General features: G+C 47.0%; 1 protein-coding gene across 1 annotated transcript in view; it reads left to right on the forward strand.

Moving 5' to 3' along the window:
* Positions 1 to 4,608: 4,608 nt before the first annotated feature.
* Positions 4,609 to 26,519, forward strand: part of LOC308149410 (zinc finger protein 609-like) — a gene marked incomplete at its 5' end in the record, with an annotated part of 28,636 nt that continues 6,725 nt past the window's right edge. Inside the window, 2 exons of the mRNA XM_080521138.1 lie at positions 4,609 to 4,834; positions 24,373 to 24,460. Coding sequence (XP_080377264.1) covers positions 4,609 to 4,834; positions 24,373 to 24,460 — 314 coding nt within the window. The remainder of the gene's footprint in view (positions 4,835 to 24,372; positions 24,461 to 26,519) is intronic.

The raw sequence follows: 26,519 nt of genomic DNA on the forward strand, positions 1-26,519 counted from the left end.
GGCTCTTCTGCTAACTTGTTTATCCACACTTGACAACACATAATCATCAGCATAATGTCATAGCTTTCACTCTTATCAGTTTGTGTTGAGCACTTTCGGTGGACTAAAACCAAACGACCTGACAATTTGGATTTAATTACGACTGGAGCACCTGTTCCATGGAGTGAAGGACGTAAACTCTCGGGTAATTATTAGCTCAGCTAACGGCGGAAAATCCAAATGGTCCATTTCTAAAACGTCAGCCGGTGCGTTGAGTGGGCGGAGCCGGCGTTGGACGAGGCCCGGCAGGAGCCTGTTTGCACCTGTCACTCCGCGGTGACGCCGTGTGTTGACAGGCCGGCTGATTACCTGTCCCGTCTCGCTCAGTCAGCCGGCCACGCCGCACGTCACAAAAGTGACACGCGGCGATTACGATGTCGTTAGCCCCCCGACTCTCCGCCGCGCTCGGCACACATTAATTCGCTCCTCCGCGAGGAGCGGCGGGGGGGAAACGGGGCTATCCACGCTCATTTCACTCCTCCGCAAAATATGAAGCTTCTGCGATGACAAGTGTGGAGCTAATATCAAATTTAATCAAGGGCCGATGTGTGGTTTTCAAAGCGCCGCGCTCATCTACCCGCTGATTGATGTGTCTCCGTCCGAGTGATTCAGGCTCTGTGTTTTTCAAGTGTAGCTCAAGCTGAAAAGAAACAGAAATGCTAATCTGTCTTCATGTTTATGCAACAGTTTGTGTATGTGGTGGCGGTTATGATGGGTCCAGAATGAATTCATTTAAAAAAAAGCTTGAAAAAATATTCTTAATCTGGCTGACATGAGGCATCCTGGTGGTTTTTATGTGGGTTACATTTGCCACGTGTAATGAAAGCAAACAGGTCTGTATATATAGCAATGCCAATATTTTTGTTTTTCATACTTGCAGGATTACATTTCATGATGCTGTTCAGGAACTGAAGATTCGCTGGTGTTTTTGTTTATAAAAAAACAAAAAAACAGAAGCATGTTTTATCATCTGGTAATCACTGATATTACCCATGCATTACATAAAACACTTCTGTTTAGTGAAATAGTGGTAATAACAATCCCTTTTATGATTTCCCAAGGCTAAACACAACTAGCAGTAAAAGGCTAGAAATAGCACAAGCGCCCAACGCCGGCTAGCTTTAGCGCGTTCCGTTCATCTGGGAGTTTAGTTTTGCTGATGCTGCACAATGCTTGAAGGTACAGAAAGAGAAGACCGTTATGTTTTCAGTGATATAATCCAAAACACCAGTTTAAGTGTCAAATGTTGAAAATCAGAAGTAAAAAGCTGACGGTAGACGATTAATTAATTAGATTAATCTCATTAGCTTCAACTGAAAATGCAGTGTTTTTGCATCTTCGTGTCAGAAAAGTTTCTGGAAGGAAGCGACCAGTCAGATCTGAAAGTAAACATCCAGATACTACCGCTGAATGTCGGGGCGGTTCCACTCCAGCCCTACGGCTTAACTCAAGCTCACGTCTCTGGAAGGAAACGGGATTGACGGGGAGAAATCGTTCAGGTAGAACATGCAAACTCCACGTGGAACGGATCCACAAATCCATATCCGTACAGAACGACGTTGGGGTACCGTGGAGTTTTCTCACATCGCGATGAGTCAATTGCAGTGGGCTGGTAATCCGGTGTGTCAATTGTTGTTTGGTCTTCTCAGTCTAATTGGACCCGGCGTTGGCAGCAGCTTCCTCCAGCACCGGGTGCTTTAGGCCCAATTAATAAATGTGCGGCGTTGGCCGCGGCGCCGCATTCCTCCTGCAGCTTCGGCGCTAATGATTTAGAGCGCTTTAATGTCGGCCGCCTTGAATAAAGAGCACTAAGCCTGGTGTCAACGTGGCCCTTAAATCACCGTCTGTCCCCGTCTCTTTCCCACCTCCACATCTCTCTCTTACCTTCATCCTCTCTCTCTCGTACTCTTCCCCATCACCCGCTCTCATCATCCGCCGCCTTCGCTGTCCTTTTCATTTTGTTTTTTTTTCCTGCTGGACCCGCCGCCTCTTCTTCGCCGCGACGGCGTGTCAGAACAGGTGGAATCAATTACTGACCCTCAGCAGCCACGCTCCCGCTGCACAACCAGCTCTTTAATTGAGGGAATTAATGAGTGATCAGTCTGCGAGATGATTTGATGTCATGGATCTTGCTCCGCAAGGTGCAAGGGAGGGAAGCTAACGTGGGAGATTGGCCGACGCCGCATAACTAATTCTGTCTTTTCTCGGAGGAAGTCGCAGTTTGCCTCTCTGGCCAGATAATAACCTCGTTACCACCGTTGCCACGAGAAATGTGCTAAAGTTTGTAGATTAACATTTCCACACAGAAGTACTTTGCATACGCCTTGTGGAGGTTTCGAGAACCTCGTATGAATTTCAAACTTGACACTTTGGTCAATGTCACCATGTACAGTCTCTGCAAGATATTTCTGGTACGTTAGAAATTACCTTGTTAAGTAAATACCTGCTAGATACCGTGAGAGACAATAACGGCTAAATACCACGTGAGACAATACCGGCGAGAGACAATACCTGCTAGATACCGCTAGAGACGATACCGCTAGAGACAATACCTGCTAGATACCGCTAGAGACAATACCGGCTAAATACCGCTAGAGACAATACTTGCTAGATACGGCTAGAGACGATACCGCTAGAGACAATACCCGCTAGATACTGCGAGAGACTATACCGGCTAAATACTGCGAGAGACAATACCTGCTAGATACCGCTAGAGACGATACCGCTAGAGACAATACCTGCTAGATACTGCGAGAGACTATACCGCTAGAGACAATACCTGTTACATACCGCTAGAGACGATACCGCTAGAGACAATACCGGCTAGATACCGCGAGAGACAATACCGGCTAGATACCGCGAGAGACAATACCGGCTAGATACCGCGAGAGACAATACCGGCTAGATACCGCGAGAGACAATACCGGCTAGATACCGCGAGAGACAATACCGGCTAGATACCGCGAGAGACAATACCGGCTAGATACCGCTAGAGACAATACCGGCTAGATACCGCTAGAGACAATACCGGCTAGATACCGCTAGAGACAATACCGGCTAGATATCGCGAGAGACAATACCGGCTAGATACCGCTAGAGACAATACCGGCTAGATACCGCTAGAGACAATACCGGCTAGATACCGCTAGAGACAATACCGGCTAGATATCGCTAGAGACAATACCGGCTAGATACCGCTAGAGACAATACCGGCTAGATACCGTGAGAGACAATACCAGCTAGATACTGCGAGAGACTATACCACTAGAGACAATACCCGCTAGAAACCGCGAGAGACAAAAACCATGTGGTAATCAGCATGGGACAACGTAACAATGGGATTTTCTGTGTTTGAAGAATGTTGCACCAAGTCCAGGTAAAACTTGACGCTTGTTGTGTTTGTGGCCCGAATGTTGACAGAACCTGTCGTCTGAACTCTTGGATCAGATCTTGTCTGGAGTTCACTCGCCTGTCACAAGATACTTTAACATTCACAAGATGAAATTACACATATTTGGCGTCGCTTCTGTAAACAGACGCAAATGTCAATTAAAAATAAGCGCCTGTAAATATGAAAAAACCATGCCTATAAATATAGAAATATCTCCGGTTACCACCTTCAACATAAAAACGCTAAAGTTCACTACTTGGAGTGAAATGATGTGATCTTATGATTGATGATTTAGCTTTTACTCTTTAACACGTTAGTTTATGTGGAATCTAAGGTGTGTTTATTTGATTTGTCTGCTTGTGAATTCGCTTTAATTACTGCGAGTGAGAGGATCCTTATTGCTAATAACAATAATAATAATAATGAGATACTTTATTGATCCCTCTGGGGAAATGAGCCCTCAGCTTTTAACCCTTCCTCTTTATCGTTAACCCAACTACATGTTAGGGCAGTGGACCGCTGCAGTGAAGGTCTCAGGGGACTGCTGGGGGTCAGGAGCTTCACTCAGGGATCCTCGGTGTTTAACCCTGCATCTCTTTAGGCTAAGATTAAAAAAAAAAAAAAAAAAGTGGGGAAATGAGGCGTGCTTTTCACCTGGGAGCTCAGTGGGTTCGTTGTGTGAGTCTAACGGATGTTTTAGAAACTCTGTGAAGCCAAACTTCACTTTTGGTTCGTGGAGATGTTGCCACACATTTATCTGCGACTGTTATGCAACACGTTCCAGAATCGTCGACCGATTAAATATGAAATCTCAGCAGCTGAGGCTGTTGGAGTTGTTGAAAACCAGACTACAGACAATAGATGTTCAAATATTGGGACGGACTGTGTCGGTTTATAAGAGTGTTGCAGTGCCGACGCGGGTGCGACTGGAGATTTGGTGAATTCCTTACTGATGATCACTTGGTTGCACGACGCCGAGTCCGGGGCTGGAGGCTGAGCGTCCACACGGCGTCTCTGAGGTCTCTGCCGTCCTCAAATACCAGCCTGTCCTCCATGCGTGCAACACTTTGCTCGCTTCCTCTGGTCCGCCTGAATCTCAACATCTGCTCTGTGTCTGTTTATACAGCCCATCTCAAGTGTTTCATCCACCTCTTCTTCTTCTTCTTCTCCCCCCATAGATGGAGTCTCCCGTCTCCACGCCGGCGCCGCCGCCCCTCCACCTCCTGGCCGCGGTGGGCAACAGCGAGATCGCCTCGCCGTGCGAGCAGATCATGGTCCGCACGCGCTCGGTGGCGGTCAACACGTCCGACGTGGCCCTGGCCACCGAGCCCGAGTGCCTGGGGCCCTGCGAGCCCGGGACCAGCGTCAACCTGGAGGGAATCGTGTGGCAGGAGACCGAAGACGGTGAGTCCAGCAGTTTGAAATGCAAACTGGGCGGAACACATGTCCTGACATTTAACACGAAAGTGAAGTCAATCTGGATTGTGCTGCTTTATCAAGCATGGACCTTATTGTCTGTGTTGATCCTTGAACGTTGTAGTGATCTCAGTTCACGTTGGAAGAAAAGTTCTTTGAAGTCTTTGAAGTGAAAAGAAAATAGAAGGCCTTTTTAAATGAAAGGAAAGGCATCGGGGAAGAGAAAGCGTCCTCTTGACCCTCCTCACACTGCGTTCACACGGCAATGATTTCAAGTGAAAATGGAAAAATTCAGTTTGGTTTTTTTTTTTGGGGGGGGGGGGTTGTTTCCATGACAACGGTGCTCAAAGCCAATGAAAATTGCCCCTCGGGGCGGCCAAAGGCTCCGGCAGTGTTGGGCTATTGATGCCAGGTTAGTGTGAATTGACACCGTTTTCAAAATAACGCTGTGTGAATGTGAAAACTGTTGTGAAACACGAAAAATGGTCCTGAGAAATGTGTGAACGGAGCCTGAATCTCTCCGTCGCCCCTCGATGGGCCACACTTTGTACGCCTCAGCCAAACTTTCTCCGGTTTACGACGCTCTTGAGCGACTCTCCTCCCCGTGAAACAAACGACTCCTGGAATTGTGGCACGAAAGCAAATAAGCAGGAAACACATGGCGGCGGCGGCTGGATCCCTTCATACTGTTGACTGGTTGTGCGGTTACATGAAGACATCAAAGAGCCTACTGGCTTCCCGAGGCCTTGCTGTCATTACCGTACATATTATTCTGGAGGAAACGTAACTGGATCTGCCGGAGGAAACGGTGGAGGGACTAATAGGAGCTTCAGCGGCTCGCGCGCCGGCGTGACTTCGCCAAGAAGAGCGGCGTTTGGAATGCAGCTCTTTGGTGGCCTCGATTTGTTGCGTTTCCTCTTGCAGACGAGAGTTTGTTGTACAGCGATATCTACTCCACAACAACACGCCTCAGAACACAAAGCACTTCTTTTTTCCGTTTGTTTTTTGGTGTTTTTTTTTCTTCTCTCTGCCAACATGGCAGTCGGGAACCAGACTGGCTCGTCTCCTGCAGAGCAGTCCGAGTCAAATCCAAGACACTGTGGGTTTTCTTATTTTTTATTTTTTTGGTTTCTTTTCTCTCCCTCTGCCCTTGATGGAAACTCACGTCGGGGTTATTTAATTTTGAGACGTATCAAGAAGCGCTATCGAGTTCTGCTGGGTCTGGAGACATTTTTTAAAAAATCCCCCCCCCACTACCCTTCATTCTGTTGTGCATGAGAAATAATGCAAACACCTAATCTTCAAAGCAGCTCGCGCTCAGGCGCTCCGCGGGCCTGCTGAGTACAAATCGCCCACACATCCACTGTGCTGCTCGCTGGTTCACTTGAAGGAGGAAGAAGGGAAGGGAAGGGGAGGAAAATAAAAAAAAAAGATCCCTGCCTCATCAACATTCCCAAACAGAGTCCTTTCTATTCAGTGCCCCCCCCCCCGCCTTTCTCCTGTGTCCCTCTCGCTCCGTCTCTTGATTCCTGCCCGGCCCTGGGCTCCGTCTGATTCACCCTGCCTCCCCGCTCCGTTGCAGCTCTTTTCTTGTTGCCGAGCATGCAGCCAGTCACCCCTTGACTCTGTTTCCAAGCAAACCGGGAGAGAGCGAGAGGGTTTGTAGGGGAAGGGGGGGGTTGGAGGGTGGGGGTGCAGCAGCAGCGGCAGCAGCAGCAAGCAGCAAGCACACAAGGCTACTTCTGTTGGTGACACAAACATGGCTCGGAGCCAACACCAGTACTATGTTTGTGCTCCCTCGCTCTCCGCCTCCCACAGAGTGATTGAGCCTCCACCGCACCCCCCCCCCCCACCCCCACCCTTTCTCCCTCCGACCAAGTCGCTCCTCCGCCTGCACTCGCTGCCTCAGAGCTGCTATTTTGCCCGAATTGAGGTGGTGGTTTGGCCTGATGGAGCTGCGGGGGGGGGGGGGGGGGGGTGTCCTGAGTGGCATTAAGAGAAGAGTGGGTGAGTGCCAGGAGGAGGGGGGGGGGGGGGGGCTCTGCAGGTGTAGGACGCAGGTTGTTTTGGCCATCAGAGCTCTCAATCCTCCAATCCACTTCACTCTCTGTGAAGCTTCTGTTGTTATTTCAGATTGTGTAAAAAAAAAAAGCAGCTGCAGTCATATGTTAGCAGGTAAAGTCAACGTGGAGATTAAAGAACGGAGCTGCATGCTTGATGACCAGGAAGAGGCCCTTTAATGTCAACTGCTTCCCTCCACATTAAGAGTGACTTCCACCCGGAGCTCGTGGCGACGTCACCGTTCGCCTCGCAGGAATCAGTGACTGACGTTTCCATGAGTTTCAGCAGATCGAGTTTCACTTCATTAGTTCAACATTACATCATCCCTGGTAGCAAAAGGTCTGAAATCTAAAACAAAGGCAAGGAAATCTTGTGGGGGGGGGAAAGAAAGAAGAAAATAGAAGTGGTTCAAATTGGGTCACGGAAGAGAAAGAATACTTTCATCAATAGATTCATATAAGAAATCGGGTGTTTCTCTATTTCAAGCCATCAGAATACTGGAAGTTATTATCACACGTCAAACTGATGAGTCTAATCTATTTGTCGATCAATGGACATGTTTATTTATCTATCATTTATGGAAGACATTGATCTTTACAGATGCATCCATGTATGTATGTATATATAATTCCATTTCTCTATATGGACATATCTCCCTGAGGACATTACTACCTACCATATAGATATGTAGAAATATAAACAGTGATCTTTAGGTAAACATATTGATTTCTTGACAAGTGTATGTATGTAGCCTCCGTCAACAAAGTGTGTAAATATTTAAGAATGCAGAGCAGCAGACGCTGTTAAAAACTGTTTTTCAACAAGAGATAATTGTCATTGGCGGAAATACAAGTCAACTAAAGTCTCGTCCCTCGTTTCTCATGTGGCCTTTTGGGACAATTATATTTGTCGTCGAAAACTTCAAGTCAACAAACGGAGACGGTAAAAAAATAAGTTCAAATGAGTTCAAAATAACCACCGAAGCAAACGTGCAGCTGTCAGCAGGATGAATGACACAACCAGTCATCTATTATTGCGGCTTCAGGGTGTGTGTGTGTGTGTGTGTGTGTGTGTGTGTGTGTGTGTGTGTGTGTGTGTGTGTGTGTGTGTGTGTGTGTGTGTGTGTGTGTGTGTGTGTGTGTGTGTGTGTGTGTGTGTGTGTGTGTGTGTGTGTGTGTGTGTGTGTGTGTGTGTGTGTGTGTTGCTTCCTTATGGTGCAGTAAATGCAGTGAAGTGCAGTTTCAGGGCCGAGTCTGCAGCCTGAGTCAGAGGAACCTCAGCAGCACAAACTGTCCACCAGCAGGTTTTACTGCCTTCACACTGAAACCACTCACCAACATTTACAAAATCCCGTCCAGTAAACGGGCCGGGATCGTCTTCTGGAACTGTTACGGTTCTGTTGCGGTTCTGTTGCTCCACCAGCTGTGGCTCATTGCAAAACCTTGTTACCAAACAAGTGTAGTTCAGTGACAAACGTCACATCAGACTCATGATCTGTCGTCAGTTTAAAAGCCGGCATGAAAGAATCCTTTATTTTGTGGCGTTGGCATGTGAGAAGAGACGGGTTTTTATTGTTTCTCTTCCAATTTTGACCGTTTTAATGCCGAAACAGGTTCCCGCTGTTCTAGTACATTATGTTTTTATTCCCACGTTGGTATTGTTTTCTGACTTTTACTGCGAAGCCGTGAGTCAGTGCTGCAGAGGAACAGGAACACCAGACAATCAGATGGCAGCATAAATACAACCAACATGAGTAAAACTGCCGGAGTGGTAAAGTGCACGGAAATGTAACTAAAGTCTTTTTACTGCTCACTTCAGCGAAAGCGGTGTACAGTGTTTGCATATTTCCGGTTGTTAGCGCTCATTCCTGTGGTGCTTTGTAGCCCGTTGACTGCTGACAAAACCGTTTATAGTTTAATCTTTTTAGTGATGTCTGCTGCTCCAGAATCTTTATTAGCTCTTTAACTGTCGGGCTGAAGCACCGTATAAAGTGTATAAACTGTGAGCCCAGCCGCTGTGAGCAGATCCGGGTCTGGGGAGGGAGGGAGGGAGGGAGGGAGGGAGGGAGGGAGGGAGGGAGGAAGGAAGGACGGAAGGAAGGAAGGATCCGGGTCTGGTGAGGGAGGGAGGAAGGAAGGATCCGGGTTTGGTGAGGAAGGAAGGAAGGAAGGAAGGAAGGATCCGGGTTTGGTGAGGAAGGAAGGAAGGAAGGATCCGGGTTTGGTGAGGAAGGAAGGAAGGAAGGATCCGGGTTTGTTAAGGAAGGAAGGAAGGAAGGATCCGGGTTTGGTGAGGAAGGAAGGAAGGAAGGATCCGGGTTTGTTAAGGAAGGAAGGAAGGAAGGATCCGGGTTTGGTGAGGAAGGAAGGAAGGAAGGAAGGATCCGGGTTTGGTGAGGAAGGAAGGATCCGGGTTTGTTAAGGAAGGAAGGATCCGGGTTTGGTGAGGAAGGAAGGAAGGAAGGATCCGGGTTTGGTGAGGAAGGAAGGAAGGAAGGATCCGGGTTTGGTGAGGAAGGAAGGAAGAAAGGATCCGGGTTTGGTGAGGAAGGAAGGAAGGAAGGAAGGATCCGGGTTTGGTGAGGAAGGAAGGAAGGAAGGAAGGAAGGAAGGATCCGGGTTTGGTGAGGAAGGAAGGAAGGAAGGAAGGATCCGGGTTTGGTGAGGAAGGAAGGAAGGAAGGAAGGATCCGGGTTTGGTGAGTAAGGAAGGAAGGAAGGAAGGAAGGATCCGGGTTTGGTGAGGAAGGAAGGAAGGAAGGATCCGGGTTTGGTGAGGAAGGAAGGAAGGAAGGAAGGAAGGATCCGGGTTTGGTGAGGAAGGAAGGAAGGAAGGATCCGGGTTTGGGAAGGAAGGAAGGAAGGAAGGACTCTCCATGTCGTCTTCCAGTCACGCGACATGACACAACACACAGGTGTGTTTTCCTTCTGCATCACTTCACCGTTCGGTTCCACAACGAGCCGCCGGCCGGTTCTAAAACCCAAACGGCGCCTGATGCCGTTTCTCCCCGAGAGGAGCGTGAACGTGTGGCGACGACACAAACGAGGAAGTGGAGCGACTCTCAGACAGGAGAGGCGGAGCAGAGGCCTCCTCACGACGAGCAGAGCCTCACCCCCTCCACCTCCTCCCTGCATGGCGAGCCTCACGACGAGCAGAGCCTCACCCCCTCCACCCCCCCACCTCCTCCCTGCATGGCGCTGAGCTGCTGAGGCTCGCGCTTTTCCTTTGGCATGCCGACCAGCAGCTGCTCCGTCACCTCCGCCTCTCGGCCTTGTGGGAGTCAATGAACAACAGGCTCCGGGGTAATTGTCTGTGCAGGAGGAGGCGAAACACGGAACACGGCGATCAGAGGAAACAACGCCGACCCGGGCGGCGGCGCGCTTCCCTGCAGTGCAGCCGGAGGAGGAATAGTCGTATTAGAAAAGTAAAGAGTGACGTTTCTGTGTTTCTGCCACACCAATCTGTATTTCTACGCCCAAATGATGCGAAGCAACAAGCGGCGCCTCCCCTCAGATTGTACAAAGAGAAAGTAGGACCCTCACGCAGGGTTTTGGGTGTCCGTGTGCACGGAAACACAACCGGCCTGGAAAAAAATGCCCAACGCCGTCGCCATGGATCCATGGTGGGAAACGCAACATTGCTGAAATGCTGCTGCAGAGCGTTACGCAACACGGTCGTAATCATCAGCTGTTCTGCACATGCTCAGTAGATGAACCCCTCCAGTCCACATTCTCTTGGGACTTGGTAGTTTTATTTTGACAGTCATCGTAAAAACAATCCAACGTGGTCGTCCGTCCATACGAATGTCGGTGTTCTTACGTTGTTAATGTTTACAGTCTGTTGTTCTCGGTGTGTGTGTGTGTGGGTGTGTGGGTGTGTGTGTGTGTGTGTGTGTGGTTTCACTGCAAAAATGACCCACAGCGCCCACTAGTGGTCTGCCATACAGACATGGTTTTTCAAATTGCAGTGTCAGCGCGACATTTCCTGAAAACAGAAGATTATGCGTTTTCACTCTAAACTCTGTCGTGTAATAATAAGAGCTTTAATTACATTTATTTTATCTTCGCTTCTGAAAAATACATCTTCCAATAAGATGAACGTCACGGCTAAAATCCATTTCTTCTTCAAAAAGGCTAAATACAACTCTCAACACTCGGACAGATTCAAGACTTTGTTGTATTAATTGAGTGTCGACTCAAAGTATCCCTGGATGCTTAATAGATCTTTTCACTTTGTTGTTTGGTTTTTTTTTGAGCTTTTAAGAAAATTGTTTGCCAGTAAAACTGAACAAACGTTTTTAAATTTGTCATTAGTTGACACACAAAGTATGTGATGGAACTATAACACTGATCCTTTAATTCAAGCTCGTCTGAATACTTCTTGGGTCGCGTGTGAATTTTGTGGCTTCCTCCTCGTTTTCTCTGCTTTATTTTGCCAAACGCGATCCGACCTGAATTGAAGTCGAGTACGTACGAAACGCGACGTTTCGACGCGGCCACAGTTTTCAGACAGAATGTGGATAAAGTCGGGGAGATTAAACTAAAGCGTCGTGGATTTCTCAATGAGCAAAAATAACAGAGCGGCGTTTAAGACGGCGCTTAACCTTTGCTGTATTTAGTGGTGCGTGGGAGCCAGAGGAGTGGATAATATGAGAAGGAGTCGGTGTGTGTCATGCTGTCAGTCTGGCGGGGAGTGAAGCGTGGGCTGAGGAGAAAGAAAAGGAGGGTGGGGGGGGTGGTGGTGGTGGTGGGGGGGTATTTTAAGGCCCGGCACTGACACAAATCCCCTCAGCACAGACCGGGCAGTGGCAGCTCCCAGGGTCGGGTCGGCAGAGCGACGGGCCAACACACAACACCCCCCCCCCCCCCAATAACCCTCCCCCTGGGGGGGGGCTCGGCGTGCTGATACCTCCAAATGCCATCTCCAAAACGCTGGAGAAGTTTATTGCTCTTGAAACGCCGCCCAGAAAACGCCTTGGCTCCTGCTCCCGGGGGCCGGAGGGAGCACAGAGGAGGTGGGGGGGTGGGGGGGCTCGGTGCCGGTGCCAGTCCCCCCCCGAACGCCCAGCGACCCTCCAGCTCCCTGATAGATAAACACTACAGGCTGTTGGTGATCAACGTTTGTCTGCTGGATTATCGATGCAGCGACACGTCATGCTTGGCATCTGTGTCCAGAAGAGGTCGACGTGAAACGGATATTCCTGTATAAACATTCAGGAGATGTCCTTTTTTTCCTCCTCCTCCTCCAGCCCTGTCGGAGAGTTTTTTTTTGGGGGGGGGGCAGGGGGGGTTTATTGGATGAAAAGAGTACTTGGCTCTGCAGCTCACTTGCCAGCTCTGCTTCCTCGCTCCTTTGAAGACCACCTGTCAGCGGCCTCATTGAAACCTTTTTTTTTTTTTTTTTTTGGTACAAAGGCGAGCGACGGCCGCTGCGCTACAGAAACCGTCCTTGAAATCAAGAGCGCCGGCGTTTGTCCGGCGGGGTCCCGCAGCCGTCGGGAGTGAAAAAAAAATCAATGACGCGAAGCCAACGTCTCTTTAAAAAGAACAAAACGTTAATGCTTCTCCCTCCAGCCTGAGCCTCACGTTCTTCAGCCTCATCAGCTTTTCCTCTGCGCCACAGTGGAAATGGACAATTTTCCAACACCTCTTCAAGTTTTTGTTGGTTTTTTTTTTTTTTTTCTTCCCCTCCATCAAATACGAAACGTGGAAATGACACACGGCGTGCGTCAGATAATGGCGCTCTGTTTTCTCCGGGAGGATTGTTCCAAAGTTCATCACAGATTCCCTCCCTGGGAGGCGTTTCCACGGCGACGGAAAATACCGAATGAGGCCCGAGTGTGTGTGTCACGCTGTCGTTCGGCGAAAGGGGGAAATATCCAAACAACGGAGCCCGATGTGGTCGCGGATAAACACAACAGACGTTTCTGTTTTCACTTGTACGACTATATTTGTTTGTGTCGGTCTCCATGTTGGGAAGAGAAAAACCCTGATCCAGTGTCAAATGAACCTCAGATTTACGTTTTTTTGGACTCAAGAATGGGAAGAACATGCAAACTGCACATCCCGAATGCGGTATGGAGGATTCCCCCCCCCACACTTCCTCCGTCACGGCCCAGACTCGCCCTGAAACCCCCCCCACTTCCTCCGTCACGGCCCAGACTCGCCCTGAACCCCCCCCCCACTTCCTGTTACGATTAAGACGAGCTATCCCACACCTGGATGGACGCTTTCACCAGGACTGACCGTCTCCCGTCTGCCCCGACTCTCTGAGTATCGTCCTTTAGAGACTTCCTGTTTTACTGGCTGACAGCTGCATTTTTCAACCTCCCCCCCCCACCTCCCCCCCTCCTTGCACAGTAAATCCAGTGCCTGGAGGAATCGTGGGCTTCGCCCGGGGTTGTCAGAAGACATCGTGTTCGCCCCGACACACGTCAAGGAGAGTTTGAGTAACGCGCCGTTGGCAGACTGGACTCTTAATCTCATCTCCTTTAAGGGAAAAAAAACCCACCAGAGGAGCCGTTTCAGTGGAGAGGAGGATGTTTAATGGGAACGGACAAATTATTTACAGTCACGAGTTCATATAAAGTTGCCGGAGATGTCAAATGTTTATTGTTCTGCTGTTACAAACTCGCCCTGCTGCTATTTTGTGATCCAGTCGGGTTGTAAGAGTAAACATAGGCTGTTTTTTTATTTATTTATGTTGTTCCTCTTGTGAGGGCGTCTGTGCTGCATGCAGCTGATAATGTGGGCCGGTGTGGAGAGCATACTAATGCCTGCCTTGCTCTGCTTCTCGGCGGCAGCGAGAGAATTGACCTTCTCGCTGGCTGTTGTTCTCGTCAACCGAGAGCAACTTCACGCTTTTACCTCCCGTCAACTCCAGAGCGCCGCCTGAACTTTCCAGAAAGAGCGGATTAAAAGTCGCCGAGCCAGTTTTTAAAACACGGAGGGACGTTCAGAAAACGCGTGTTCAAATCGGTTATTCTTAAAAAGTGGGCGTGGCAAATACAGTTTAGTTCAGTGGCTGGAAACCTGGGCTGCTGGAATTTTAAAACGAAACGATGTCAATAACCGGTGGTAATAATGCGCCATAAACTGGAATTAAATCCCCGATAGCGTCACACTCATGCAGAGCTAGCCGATTAGCATTAGCTTCATTCACATCCGAGCTAAATGACAGAACTGTTACCAAACACACATCTACTAGCCTATAAACTGAATATGAACACTTGTAGGCTTGATGACTATTAAAGACTTACTTCTTCACGAACACATTCATTATGTAACGAGGGGTTCACTACCGTCTTATTATTATCAGTAAAAACTCCGTTCACCCAGACGTAACACGAGGACCCCGTCACCTGACTGGGCTGTCCAAAATAATGCCCGACGAATAAAACCCCTATTCTAACAGAACACACAGTACACTTCACAGGGAATTTGTAACAATAATAATAATAATAATTGATTGCTCTGTAGTGCCGACTAGTGGTGGCAAGCTGCATTACAGATAAACACCTTCTGACGTGAAGATTCACTGATTTAATGGTGCTGATTTGCAAATGGGGCTAAAGTTTAATCTTTGTGTCTATGTACCAGGAGAAATTTACCAGTGAAATGTGTGATTAACGGGCAAATCAAAACTATTATATAGACGTTCCTGAATGTTGAAGGCTCCGTTGATTTCGATGCTATAAACACTATTAAGCAATTCAAATAAAGTCAATTCTCTATTCAACCTCCAACAACTAAACAGTCAAATTGAATGTAAATCAAACGCTGATAATTTATCTGTTTGAGGAACCGACGTTCTAGTTTGAGCAAAGTATTGTGTCTGAATCGCATCTAGTCTAAAGGTCGCTGGTTTTAAAGCTGGTTTAACGTGCAGGGTTGGGGGGTTGGGGGGGTTAGGAACACGCTTCATTCCTCATAGTTACTGTTATTGCTCATGGCAGCACCCGGCTCTCTCTCATCTTCTCCCCGTAATGAATCCTGACACCATTTCTCTCATTGTTCTCACTCTCTCTCTCTCTCTCGTCTCGACGAGCCGAGCGTTCGCCGCGGAAACGTCGCAAACGGGAGGCGAGAAACATTTGTTTGCGCGGCGCAGAGCGACTCCGTCAATAATTACATTCGCGTCTGACTCGAGTACGAAAGGTGATAATTGCAAGTGCTCGCCAGTATTATTTATTTATCCCTCTATTTTTGTAAAGGTTGGCCTTGTTTTTAATCACGAAACTCGTTTGCACATTTTCCACATTTAAGGGATTTAATTTGATATTTTGGGAGCGCCGCCGTCGTACGGCGTCACAGGCGTGAGCTCCCGTTTTTTTTGTTGTTTTAAAAAAAAAAAAAAAAAAAGCGGGTCAGTGAGTGAAAATGTCATTAACCCCGGTGGATTCCTGCAGAGTGGGGCGGGGTCAGAGGTCAGCCGGCGAACCCGGAGCCCTCCTCGCCGCCGCCACCGGCTAAAGGACCTGATATTGTGGCCGAGCCGCAGCCTAATGAAACGTGTTAAGTAGGGAGGAGGGGAGTTTTTCCAGGCAGGACGTGGCAGGCACCCATGCAGCAAGACGAGCTCCCCCCTCCCCCCCCTTTTTTTCTCATTACCCTCTTGTTGGGGGTAATCTTATACGACTCTGCGCTGCAGTTTGGCGCCTAAGTAGAGCCGCCATTTGTTGTCGAGCAGCGCTGAAAAGAATGGAGTGGTAAAATTACACACCAATTCCTCTCATTAATGCCGGCTTCACTCAGCTGTCCTGGGTGACCCTATTAAGGTCGACAGCGACGGGGGTTGGGGGGGTTTGCACTACATGCCCCCCTCCCCCGCCCCCCCCCCCTCCTCCCCGCGAGCAAACAAATCCCAAGTGAGCGGCAGTTCCAGAGAGCAAGTTTTATTTAGTGATCTTTGAACTGGCGGTCGGTTTCTCTCCCCCCCCCCCCCCCCCCCCCCAGAAGACAAATCCGGCGAGCAAAGCGACGGATCACAGCCACACAAACACAAACACACGCAACCTCCAGCGGGTAAACAAACGATGGCGCTCGGGAAGTCGTCCCGGCTCCTTGTGTAATTTGTTTTCCTGCCACGGGACAATTTGTTTGGAGGACTTTCCACGTTTTGACGGGCTTGACGTTGACGCCTCTCGTACCGAAGACGACCCGGGAGACGGGGAAGCGGACAGAGCCGGCGTGACGCGCTGCCCCCCCAGTGGCCGGCCGTCGCATTCCGTCAGTCTTACTTCAACCACCACGGTTTCGTGTCAGACCGTAGACGGTGATCGTCGTCACTGCCGTTAAGTCGCATTGTTTTCTCCCGGAATCAAGGATCAGTTCATGATTCTTTCATGATCTAAACCAGGGGTGGCCACACTTTTTCAGCCTGCGAGCTCCTTATAAAACCACCAAGTCAAAGTGATCTACCCACTACAAAGATGCAAAACATATATTTATTTTCAAATATATTGAGGATTCTTTATATGTGCAATGTATAATGATGTACCTTGCAAAACCGTGCGAGCCAATATTGTGCAACACGACATAATTAACTATGAACATTGTCTGTAATTACCTGAGTTTACTCTGACGACCCTTCTTTGGTATTGCGACGCTCGACTGGCAGACGAGACAAACGCACTTCGGAAATGACCTCGTGAAAAAAAAGTCCACCTCCCATTCCTCGTGAAATTTATACGTTTTCGTCTTCTTACTTGGTCTCATGTTTGACGACCAAAGCTTTCTCTAGTTTAAAAGAGAAAAAGCGAAGGCTTCAAATTTGCGCTAACTCGCTTGATTAGCTTGTTAGCTTTGCCACACTTAGCGGCGTCGTTTTGCACGTGTGCGGTGACCTGAAGGTCAGAAAAACTCAGCCGTCATCTGACGCTGCGTTCGATCGTACTCGTAGTTCGGAAAGGTAAATTAGTTTCATTACACCAGCGTCTATTTTTTTTCTAATGTCATGCGATCTACTATTACTACCTTTGCGATCGACCGGTAGATCGCGATCGACGCGTTGAGCACCCCTGGTCTAAACAATCAAGTGTCTCGCCGTCCGTCAGGCTGATATGTTAGAACTGTGTTATCTGGCGTGGTGAAACGCAAAAACAGAAAACGTTGGTCCATTTACACGACGGCGGGGCTCGGAGCCAGTGAAAACACTCCGTCTCCATGGAAACAGTGGGAAATGTAGTTTTGTGAACCTCGTGCTTTGTTCGCTCTGCCCACGAGGAAGAATTACTTATTCATCACAATGAACGTGTGTTGCACTGAACGGCATGTAGTAATAGTATATTTAGTAAAGTGAGCATGAGCACATCTGGATCACGTATCGAGACACAGTTTATTTCTTACGTACAAATACTGAGCGGAAACGACAATGAAAGACGATTTAAAAGGACCTTCAGTATTTACAACGTGCCGTACAGCATGTACATTCTGTGTAAATGGACTTCATCACTTGTTTCCCTAGCATAGCATGCTATTTAGCGTGCTTGCTAGTATCTACGTCACGGTGCGATATAATGATGTGAGTATCGTCTTACCATTAAGCGCAACTTAAATTCTCGCCGCCCAAAAAAATGTATGTGAATTTATTTCCACCGTTAATTTGTTATTCAACAGCGCAGTCAAAGTATATCATTATATCATCACACTGATCAGAACGAGTCTGTAGAACACACTGGATGGGATTCTGTCCCGAAGTGATCAATAAAGTTCCCTGTAATCTAATCTGCACTAATCTACAAACGTTGGATGAGCGCTTTTTCTGTAAAGGAGCGTTTTTGTTTTTTTTTCCTCCTTGGAGCCTCTCGTCGTTTTCAAACTAATGGCTCTTCTTATAAATGGATGTTCCATCAGCGCGTCTCCTCGTGGTTCATTAAGCCGTAAATTCAGCTCCCCGTTGAAGAGAGAACGTCGTCTATACAAAGTAGATTATTACGGAGACGGCGAGTCGCACTCGTGTCGAGGACTCGCCGCGTTCTGACGGGCGTCACTTTCCCGCAATTACAGTTTACTTCTAATCTCACTGCAGGATTACTTTGCTCACATTGATTCATATCCTCTATTTTCTTAATAATATAGAAACATCTCACCAGCAAAAGGGATTCACTCTGTTTATTCGGTTTCTTCTCTGCTTATTGCAGAAAGTGTGATGGACACGAGGTGCACTGCTGTGAATAAATACTCGCGTTGGCTGAAAAGGAAGTGAAACATTAGTTCTGGAAAACGATCAGTGTAATCACAAGGAAAAACTGAAAAGCGTGGCATTAGTGTAAAAAAGATTTTTTTTTGTTTTTTTAAAAAACATATCTGTCATCGCTGCTTTGGCTGCGTTCATGTTGGATTTTTTGTTTTGTTTTTTCTTTCCCCAGTCAGACTGTGAGGCGTTGAAAATGTGAATTTCCAAGCTCTGATGCAACTTCTAGCGTCGGTACTGAAGACTCTTCTCACTTTAGCCCACGACGAGCAGCGTGATGTAATAACCTGGCCTGTCATTTTCTGTCATGCTCACACCATCCCTTTTTCTTCTTTTTTTTTAAAAATTTCCTTTGCTTTTTCTTTTTCACATTCAAACCACCAAAACGTAAAGGTTTCCAACAATCGGAATAGTTTCCTTTACACTCTCATTTAGGAGCAAAATTGTCTTCCAATGTCCTTGCGTTGTTTTTTTTTTGCATCTCGTTGTTTCAGAAAGCTTTTTTTGGTCGTTTTTTTGAAAACGAATTCCGTTCACACGGAAGCGGCAGAAATGCTGAAGAACGACGTCCTTGCCTGTGGGGCTTCGGTAACTCCGCCTGTCACACTTACTGTCGTACCGAAGTGAAGTAATCCGCTCGGTACCGTAGTAATACACCTATAAGAAATCAAAGGAGTTCGTTGGAGTCGAGCAAATGGTGAGACTTTGAAGTCTTTGAAGTGGGTCATCGATTCAGTCAATCATAGGATTCATGAGGCGTTTGGTGGACATTTGATCCTCACAAGTCAGAGGTGGGTTTTTTTTTCATCTTTATTCAGTCTAAATGCTCAGTAAGACTGAGAACCGCTCGTCTTCCCGGCTGCTTTGTTTTCATAGTTTAGTGTTTGAGAACTGTTCTTCACCTGCAGACGCCGGAGAGCGACACCGTTCACTGAGATTCTTCAGGAAGACTGTTGAAAACACCCGCAGCCTGTCGCCTCGCAGAAACACTGTCCATCTGATCCTTATCGCTCAACCCGATACATCCTGGCCTTTTTTCTTTCTTTCTTTTTTTCTTTAAACGAGATCGAGAGAATTCCTGATAAGTGAACCGAGTCGTGATGGAAAAATGCTTGTAGTGGCTTGAAGATGGTTTCTCAGATTCTCACCTTGATTGAGCTTGTAGAAATCTGTGGAAGGAACTAGAGGAAATAAAAACCCTTTGACTCTTCTGGTCAAGTCAGCAGCTTCTCTGTGTTTCTCAAGATATGAGGTTTGAATCAGAAGCCGCTGGAACACATTATGTCCCAAACGCTTCCAATGTTTTGTATTAATTCTGAATATTTTGAAGCCGTAGCAAATATTTCAATAACTACGTCACTGTTTCTTCAATTTTGGGGGGATTTTTTACCATTACTATGTAGTTTTTTAGTTGAAAGAACTTGTTGAATTGAATATAAAGTGGCGATCACACCGACTCACTGCTGCCACCTAATGCACACGACTTTAACTTACGACACGTTTCAGTTTCATATATTTTAATTTCCAGATTTCCATCGTTTGCTCTGAACAGATTATGCTACAGAACACTTTTATTTTCTCCAGGATACTAATACTGTCACAAGACATGAAGACGGTTCGAGTTTTTTGCAGACTTTTCGTGAAATATACGCATTTGGACCTTTAATTGTATTTTTTTTTTTTTTTTTTTAACTATACATCAGGGGTGTCCAGCGTAAGGTCCGTGGGCCAGAACTGTCCGCAAGAGGCTCCAATGCAGCCGCCAAACCACCAAACGAATTGTGAAAGTAAAAAAAAAATTAAAAAGCAGAGATTTTTGTTGAAAGCTAATCTTTTGCGTCGTGGACACTGAAGAGCTGCTGTGAAAGATCCGTCTCAATACGATCAAACTGGCCTCAGAGCCATGCTGTCAGCGGGCGTTTGTTAAAATATCTGTAATGCATCAGCTGGAGGAGGTTTGTTAGTTTGTTTTACATTTAACTGTATTTTGTACCAGAAGGTTTCATCACAATTGGCTTTATGATGCGATCCTCGTCATTTTCTGTAGTAATTGTTTGGATTTGTGAAAATATCGGACTTTTTCTTCATTTACGCCACAACAAAGACAAACCTCAGATTATATTTAAAGCTTATTATGGCACGACTTCATAGATTATTTTTTTTTCTTTATCACATATAGATAACATGTATTGGGGTTTTTGTAAAAGTGGCTCTTGAAAGTGACAAAGAAATATGTCTTGATATATTCATGCTCAGCACCTGAGCGTCTCCACGTCTTTGTGCCGTACAAAAGGTTCTAAAAAAATCCTGAAAGAGCGCGGAACCACCCCCAGTGTGATGTGTGCGGCCTCTCAGGAGGACCCGGGGGAAGGCTGTATCCTCCACGTCGTGAAAGGCCGCTCATTCATTTGCCCCCGCCGTGATTTACACGCCGCCACCACCAGCTGCCAGAGCCATTTTGTGTTGGAGTGTTTGGAGAGCGGTGGGGGAGGGGAGAGCGCCGGTGAAGCCATTTTTTTTTTTTTAGAAGAAGAAGAAGAAGAAGGAGGAAGAAAAAAAAAAAAGGTCTGGCTTCTTTTAATGTGACAGAAATCTGAACTCCGGGACCTCTCCGGCTCCCCCTGAACACACACACACACACACACGCACACACACACACACACACACACACACGCACACACACACACACACACACACACACACACACACACACACACACTTGCAGTTGGACCCAGCCTTGACCGAGCGCCGGTGTTTTCAGGACACAGACTGAAGAAAGACACTCGTGGCCAAGTGTCAGCAGGTTCCTGTAAACATGTAGAAATGCCTCTTACACTCAGAAATATGAGCTCCGAACCCGTGTGTGTGTGTGTGTGTGTGTGAGAGGGGAAAAAGATTGTAAGCCAGGGATGGTTATACAATTGAAAAGAGGAAATGAGGGTGAGGGTGAAGGAGAGAGGGGAAAACGGGGCGAGCGAGCGAAGGTTTCCTCGGCTAATAAAATGCTGGGAGGGATGCGAGCTGCCAGCCAGCATTCCTGTGCCATTAGATAAGTTTGCTCACTGCAGCCTCCAGTTTCTCTGCAGTGCTGAAGTGGCAAGCTGAGGTCACCACCGGGGAGGGTGTGGGGGTGTGGGGGGGGGGGGGGCAATAAATCCACAGCGCTTTTGTGCACAGTTGCTCCTGCACCTCACGACGCCGCTTTTCCTCCCCCACTTCATGATTTACCCTTTTTGAATTTATGGAGAAATATTGCAAATGATCCTTCCTTGGGTCTATTTAAAACACCATTCAGTGGTGCTCAGTCTGCGCCCAGGTTCTTTTTATGAACCTGAAATGGTGTTTTCTGCACAATACGGGCTTTTCACTGCCGGGTTTATTCGCGCTGCCGATACGTTTGTAGCACGAGTTTATTTTCTATCGCTTTCCCCGAAAGCACCCGGTGGCATTGAGGAACCGAAAGGTATTGAAAGTTCACGGTATTTTGGAAAGCAGTCCTGTTCTGAGGCCTCGTTTACACGACAACGTTTCAAGTCGAAACACATAGTTGGTGGGATTTTTTTTTTTTGTTTGTTTTTTTGTTTTTTCTTTTCTTTTCTTTTGCTCAAAAACTCAAATAGTTCCTTTATTCTTTTTAGTAGGAACTCGTATTCCTTGAGCTGTTTCTGGCCTGTATTCCAAACAGTATTCCAAAATTCGTATTCCAAAACGATCTTTTTTTCTCCCCGAGTTTCTCAAAAAACATTCCGTCCACACGTCACTATGAACTCGACTCAACACGAGGCTTCAGGACGTGTAGTACACATGCCAGGCCTTTAGGGGGCGCTGTGACTCACCAAACACACTAAATATGCAGAAGAAGACGGGGCACATACAAATTTAGAAGTAGAGTCCTGCTCATAAAGCTCTATATAATTCTAGTTCTATAGGTCTATGGTCCTCCTGCTGCTAGCGTCAGTAGTTTCTGCAGCTCCACCGGAGCTTGTCGTCCCTGGTTGTTGTGGTTATTTGATGACATCACGGACCACGGTGGGGGGAGGGGGGGGGGGGGCGATTACATCATCTTTTTTCCACAGATGAGATCGTCTTTGAGCACGAGCCGGGGTTTTAGAATCTCCCCACTCTGGGACCCGTGTTAAAAAAACAAAAAAACATGTTTTCACGCTTCTAGAACCGCCTCATGAGGACGACGGGCCAGAAACGGCTCATTTAGCTTAAACCAGCGGCTCCTCCACCCGAGGCGAAAGCCCCTCTTGTGACGAGGTGCTAGAAACCACAGATCTAAAGGAACGGTCCGCCACCATTCTCACGGGCTATTTCTGTGGGTGGGGGGGGGGGGGGGGGTGTCGATGAAAAGTTCAGCAGTAATAAGACGGGGCCGAAGCGATGGTTGTACATAGAAAGCATGTGTGATCCTCTGGAACTAATTTTAGCGGTTGGACGTGAGCTCAGGTATCAGGAGTCGGCGCCGGGCGGATGGCGTGGCTCACGCCGAGCCCCCGCCACATTCACACCAGCCGCACGGCGACACGGAGGCTTCTAATTGTGACAGATCGCAGCAATACCGGCGAAGTCGGGAAGCTTTTCTTGCTCTTCTGTTTACAGCCTGTCAAACTGGAGTTTGTTGCTTGTTGTTTTTTTATGAAGCTGTTGTAGTAAATCCACCCCCCCCCCCCCCCCCCCCCCCGAGGTAGTAAATTTCTGGGCTGCGAAATGCGATAGAAAAAAAAAATATTTGCCTCCCAGTTACTCTCCTGCAGGGAAATCTCTCGCGCGGTAGCGATAGCTTATTTAAATGGAGAGGGTGTTCAGCGAGTATTCCCCTGTTAACCTCTGTGTGATCGCTCTTACTGAGACCTTCTGCCAGTTTCTTACACAGGTTTTTACAATACTGAGCGCAGTTGAGTCTGTTCCAAGTCGTTTAGAGGATATCAGTCTGCCGTGCCCCTACGGCTTTGCTGTGTGGAGAAGATTAAAAAAAAAAAGAGAAGAAGGGATCTCTGACTTGTATAACCGCCTTCCGTATGACGACGCCCTTTAGCAAAGATTAACGCATTGATGCAGCAGCCCAAATGTACCCGTCACTCCTCCTTTCAGTTCCACGTGGCTCCGGCAGCACAATGAGCTTTGTCGTGTTCCGTAAAGGAAGTGTCACCTTTCGCTGGAGCGTCTATGCGTGCCTCCATTTTTTTTTTTGTAACAGGAAGTCCCGTTCAGATAAAGATCTCTTTCAAAGTAGAAGTGGCCAAAGGTTGAAAATAGAACATGTATACAAGTGCATTATTTTCATTTCATTTCATTTTATTATTCATTTCATTCATTTAAAACAATGCAACAGCAGCATTTCATATGAATGAAAAGGAGCAGAAAGAAGTCAAACTTATATCGCCTGCCCCTTATCAACACTAAATCGTTTACAGTTCCAGTTCATTCACATGCAGCGTCTTTTTCCAAAACATCAAACACAAAATAAATAAATAAGGTTGATCTGCTGCTCCGCAGTGTCGTATTTCTGTAACATCGATAATTTAACAAGTTTCTTAAACACATCAATGGATTTAGAAGTTTTAATTTTACAATCAAGATGTTCCACAGACCGACTCCTTCCATTGAGGTGCATTTTTCCATTACGGCCGATTGAAACCTGGGTTTTGTAAAAACCTCAGTTCCTTTCAGTTCATATCTACTTTTGCAATTTGTTCGGTAAAATTTCCAGATGAGCTTTAAACCTGGTTTTTAGAAGGTTATACTCCACTAAATCTTTAACTTTCAGTGTTTGTAGTCGTCTAAATAAAGGTATGGTCTCTGTAAGCACTTCCACTAGCGACTCTGATCATCAGTCAAACACAGTGAGACATGAAAGACGCGCTTGAATTTATTGATAGCGTTTTCGAAAAAAGTATACCTTGGAATCCGTTCTCAAAAATTATATTTTTCGTTAGTTTGTCGTGTAATCGGACTACAAAAAAAAAAGTTTCACCGTCCCATTGGAAAAACACCCAGTGACACTGAAGAACTCCCAGACGCTGAAAGTTAAAGAAACAACGTTCACCCATTGCATCTTTTCCAAAGAATTCTCGAGCCATAAAACGAAAGTAATTTAGTCCCGTGTTGTTAAAAGAGGATTAAAGCAGCCGGCAGCTCTGAGCGAGAGAGAGAGAGAGAGAGAGAGAGGAAACAATTACTCTGCACTTGAGGCTGCAGTCATTTGTTTCAAATGATGGTCCATGTTAATGCAAACTAAATCACTGCTAATTCCTTCTTTATCGTCAGGCATGCTGGTGGTCAACGTAACCTGGAGGAACAAGACCTACGTGGGCACGCTGCTGGACTGCACACGGCACGACTGGGCTCCTCCTCGGTAAGCAGCTCCACGCTCTTCACTGCACTTCAACCGGGGGGGGGGGGCTTTGCACGCTATTAGATTCACTGTCAGGCACTGGGGGGGGGGGGGGTTGTAAATGTCAAGGTAAGGAAGGAGTTCGCAGACGCCAGGAACCACTGATGCGTCGGCTCCGGCCCATCTCTCTGGACCCGGGCGTCTTATCCTTCATAATTCTGCGCGCGATACGAATCTGCCGTCGCCGCGCCGGCTCAAGGATGGACGGCGCTGATGCACCACATTGCCAGCGCGTCACCGGACCGGCTGAGTACATGTTGGTCTTTATGTGGAGCCTGGAGGAGCCGGATTCATTGGCAAGCGGCTGAAGTCCCTGGAGGCGGCCGGGGAAATAGAAAGCTACTCTAACAAGCCAGATTGCAGAATCCAATTATTGGACTAATAGCTTTTTCTCAACACTGTAGAACATTCTCTATCACAGGCTGCAGTTTCTCAGATCAGTTGTTATGTGGGCAGCAAAAAGGTGTTTCTTTATTTTTTTTTTTTTTTGTCATTCCACCTTTTATTGTGCAAACTGCAAGGACGTGTACAAATACAAGCAGTTGCTTTGATTCCAAACACCTGCCCTGCTGCTGTATCTAAACGTAAATATAAATCTATATTTGAAATGCATGGTTAAGTGCAATCAAAAAAAAAAAAAAAAATCCAGATTAAAGCCGTGCTAATGGAAAACAAGGAGATGCTGCATTGCACTAATGTTTCACTGTATATCACCATAATGCTCGGTACGTGAGGTTTGCCGGGCCGCATTTGCGCAGAGATACTCTCCCAGTTTGCAGCATGACTACATTAGGGACACAGCATGAATAATTCAGAGAGCTTTCAATGGACTGAGAATAAACTTGGGCTTGTAATGAGCCTAAATTCCTGGACCACTGTCAGACTACGGATGCATTCACATCCCCTGCTGGGGCCGGAATAGTTTGGAGAGACTTTGTAGAGGAAGCTGTGAGTCATCGCGGCCCGGCGTCTGACTGCTAACCTTCACCGTCGCGCACACACGCATAATTACATTACTGTTATGGGGAGATAAGGCCCAACTGCTATTTTAAGTATTTCAACGGCTGCGCGTTTTGATTACTAAGCAGCCCCGCAACGCTCCCGGCCGTCCTCTCCAGGTGACGTCTTCAACGTCTTTCATTTGGCGTCATGTCCAGAGAACTCCCTCCCCATTCAAGTGTCCAAGTATCAGATCAGTAGGACGGAACAATAGCGGCTCTATTTTGATATCGCTGTCGTTGTTTACTGCAGCGTCGAGACTCAAAAGAATTCGAACTCCCCACTTTCCTTCTTGTTATTACCGAATTTCCTGTGAGACAATGTGGGATTGTGGCTCGCTACTTGGCAAATCAACATAGTAACTAGCCGAGGATCTGAGATTCCCTAAAAAAAAAACAATCTGAACAAAGCTTTCAGATAAACTTCAGATGAGCTTCTGGCCAAACGCTGAAGCGACTGAATAAATAGGCTGACGTGAAAGCGAAACTGTTGAAATGTGTCGCTCCGGGGCCTCCGGAGATCAACGCAGTTGCCAAAATTGACCTTTTTTTACCTCGAATATCAAACGTTTGGCTTCCGTGTGTTTCGCTAATAGAAAATAATGAGCGCAACTGGGATTTACTTTCCAGGTACGAGTGCATTTTGTCTGAGATCGATTGTCACGTCTCGATTACACGCAGGTGATTTGTGTTACACAAAAACAATCTGTGTGCCTCTGGTGAGACTCATTTGTCGTTTTCCATCAGAGAGTCAAAAAAGTCAATTATATTCACAGTGATTTAATCAGATAAAGCAACAAAAGTGGAATACTCCCCTTGGGGTATTTACAGGCGCAGGTCACAGAAATGTTAATTTATACATTTGTATCCGAGGCCCCGTTTACACAATGTCGTCAAGTGAAAACTTCAAACTATAGCTGCGTTTCAGCTGCTGAATTAACTGAGGACGCAACTTTTTTTTGGAAACCCTGCGACTCCGTCTCCATGTCGTCGGAGAAAAACACAATTTATTCTGAAATACT

Source organism: Blennius ocellaris (genome assembly GCF_963422515.1).
Source record: "Blennius ocellaris genome assembly, chromosome: 1".
Taxonomy (NCBI): Eukaryota; Metazoa; Chordata; class Actinopteri; order Blenniiformes; family Blenniidae; genus Blennius; species Blennius ocellaris.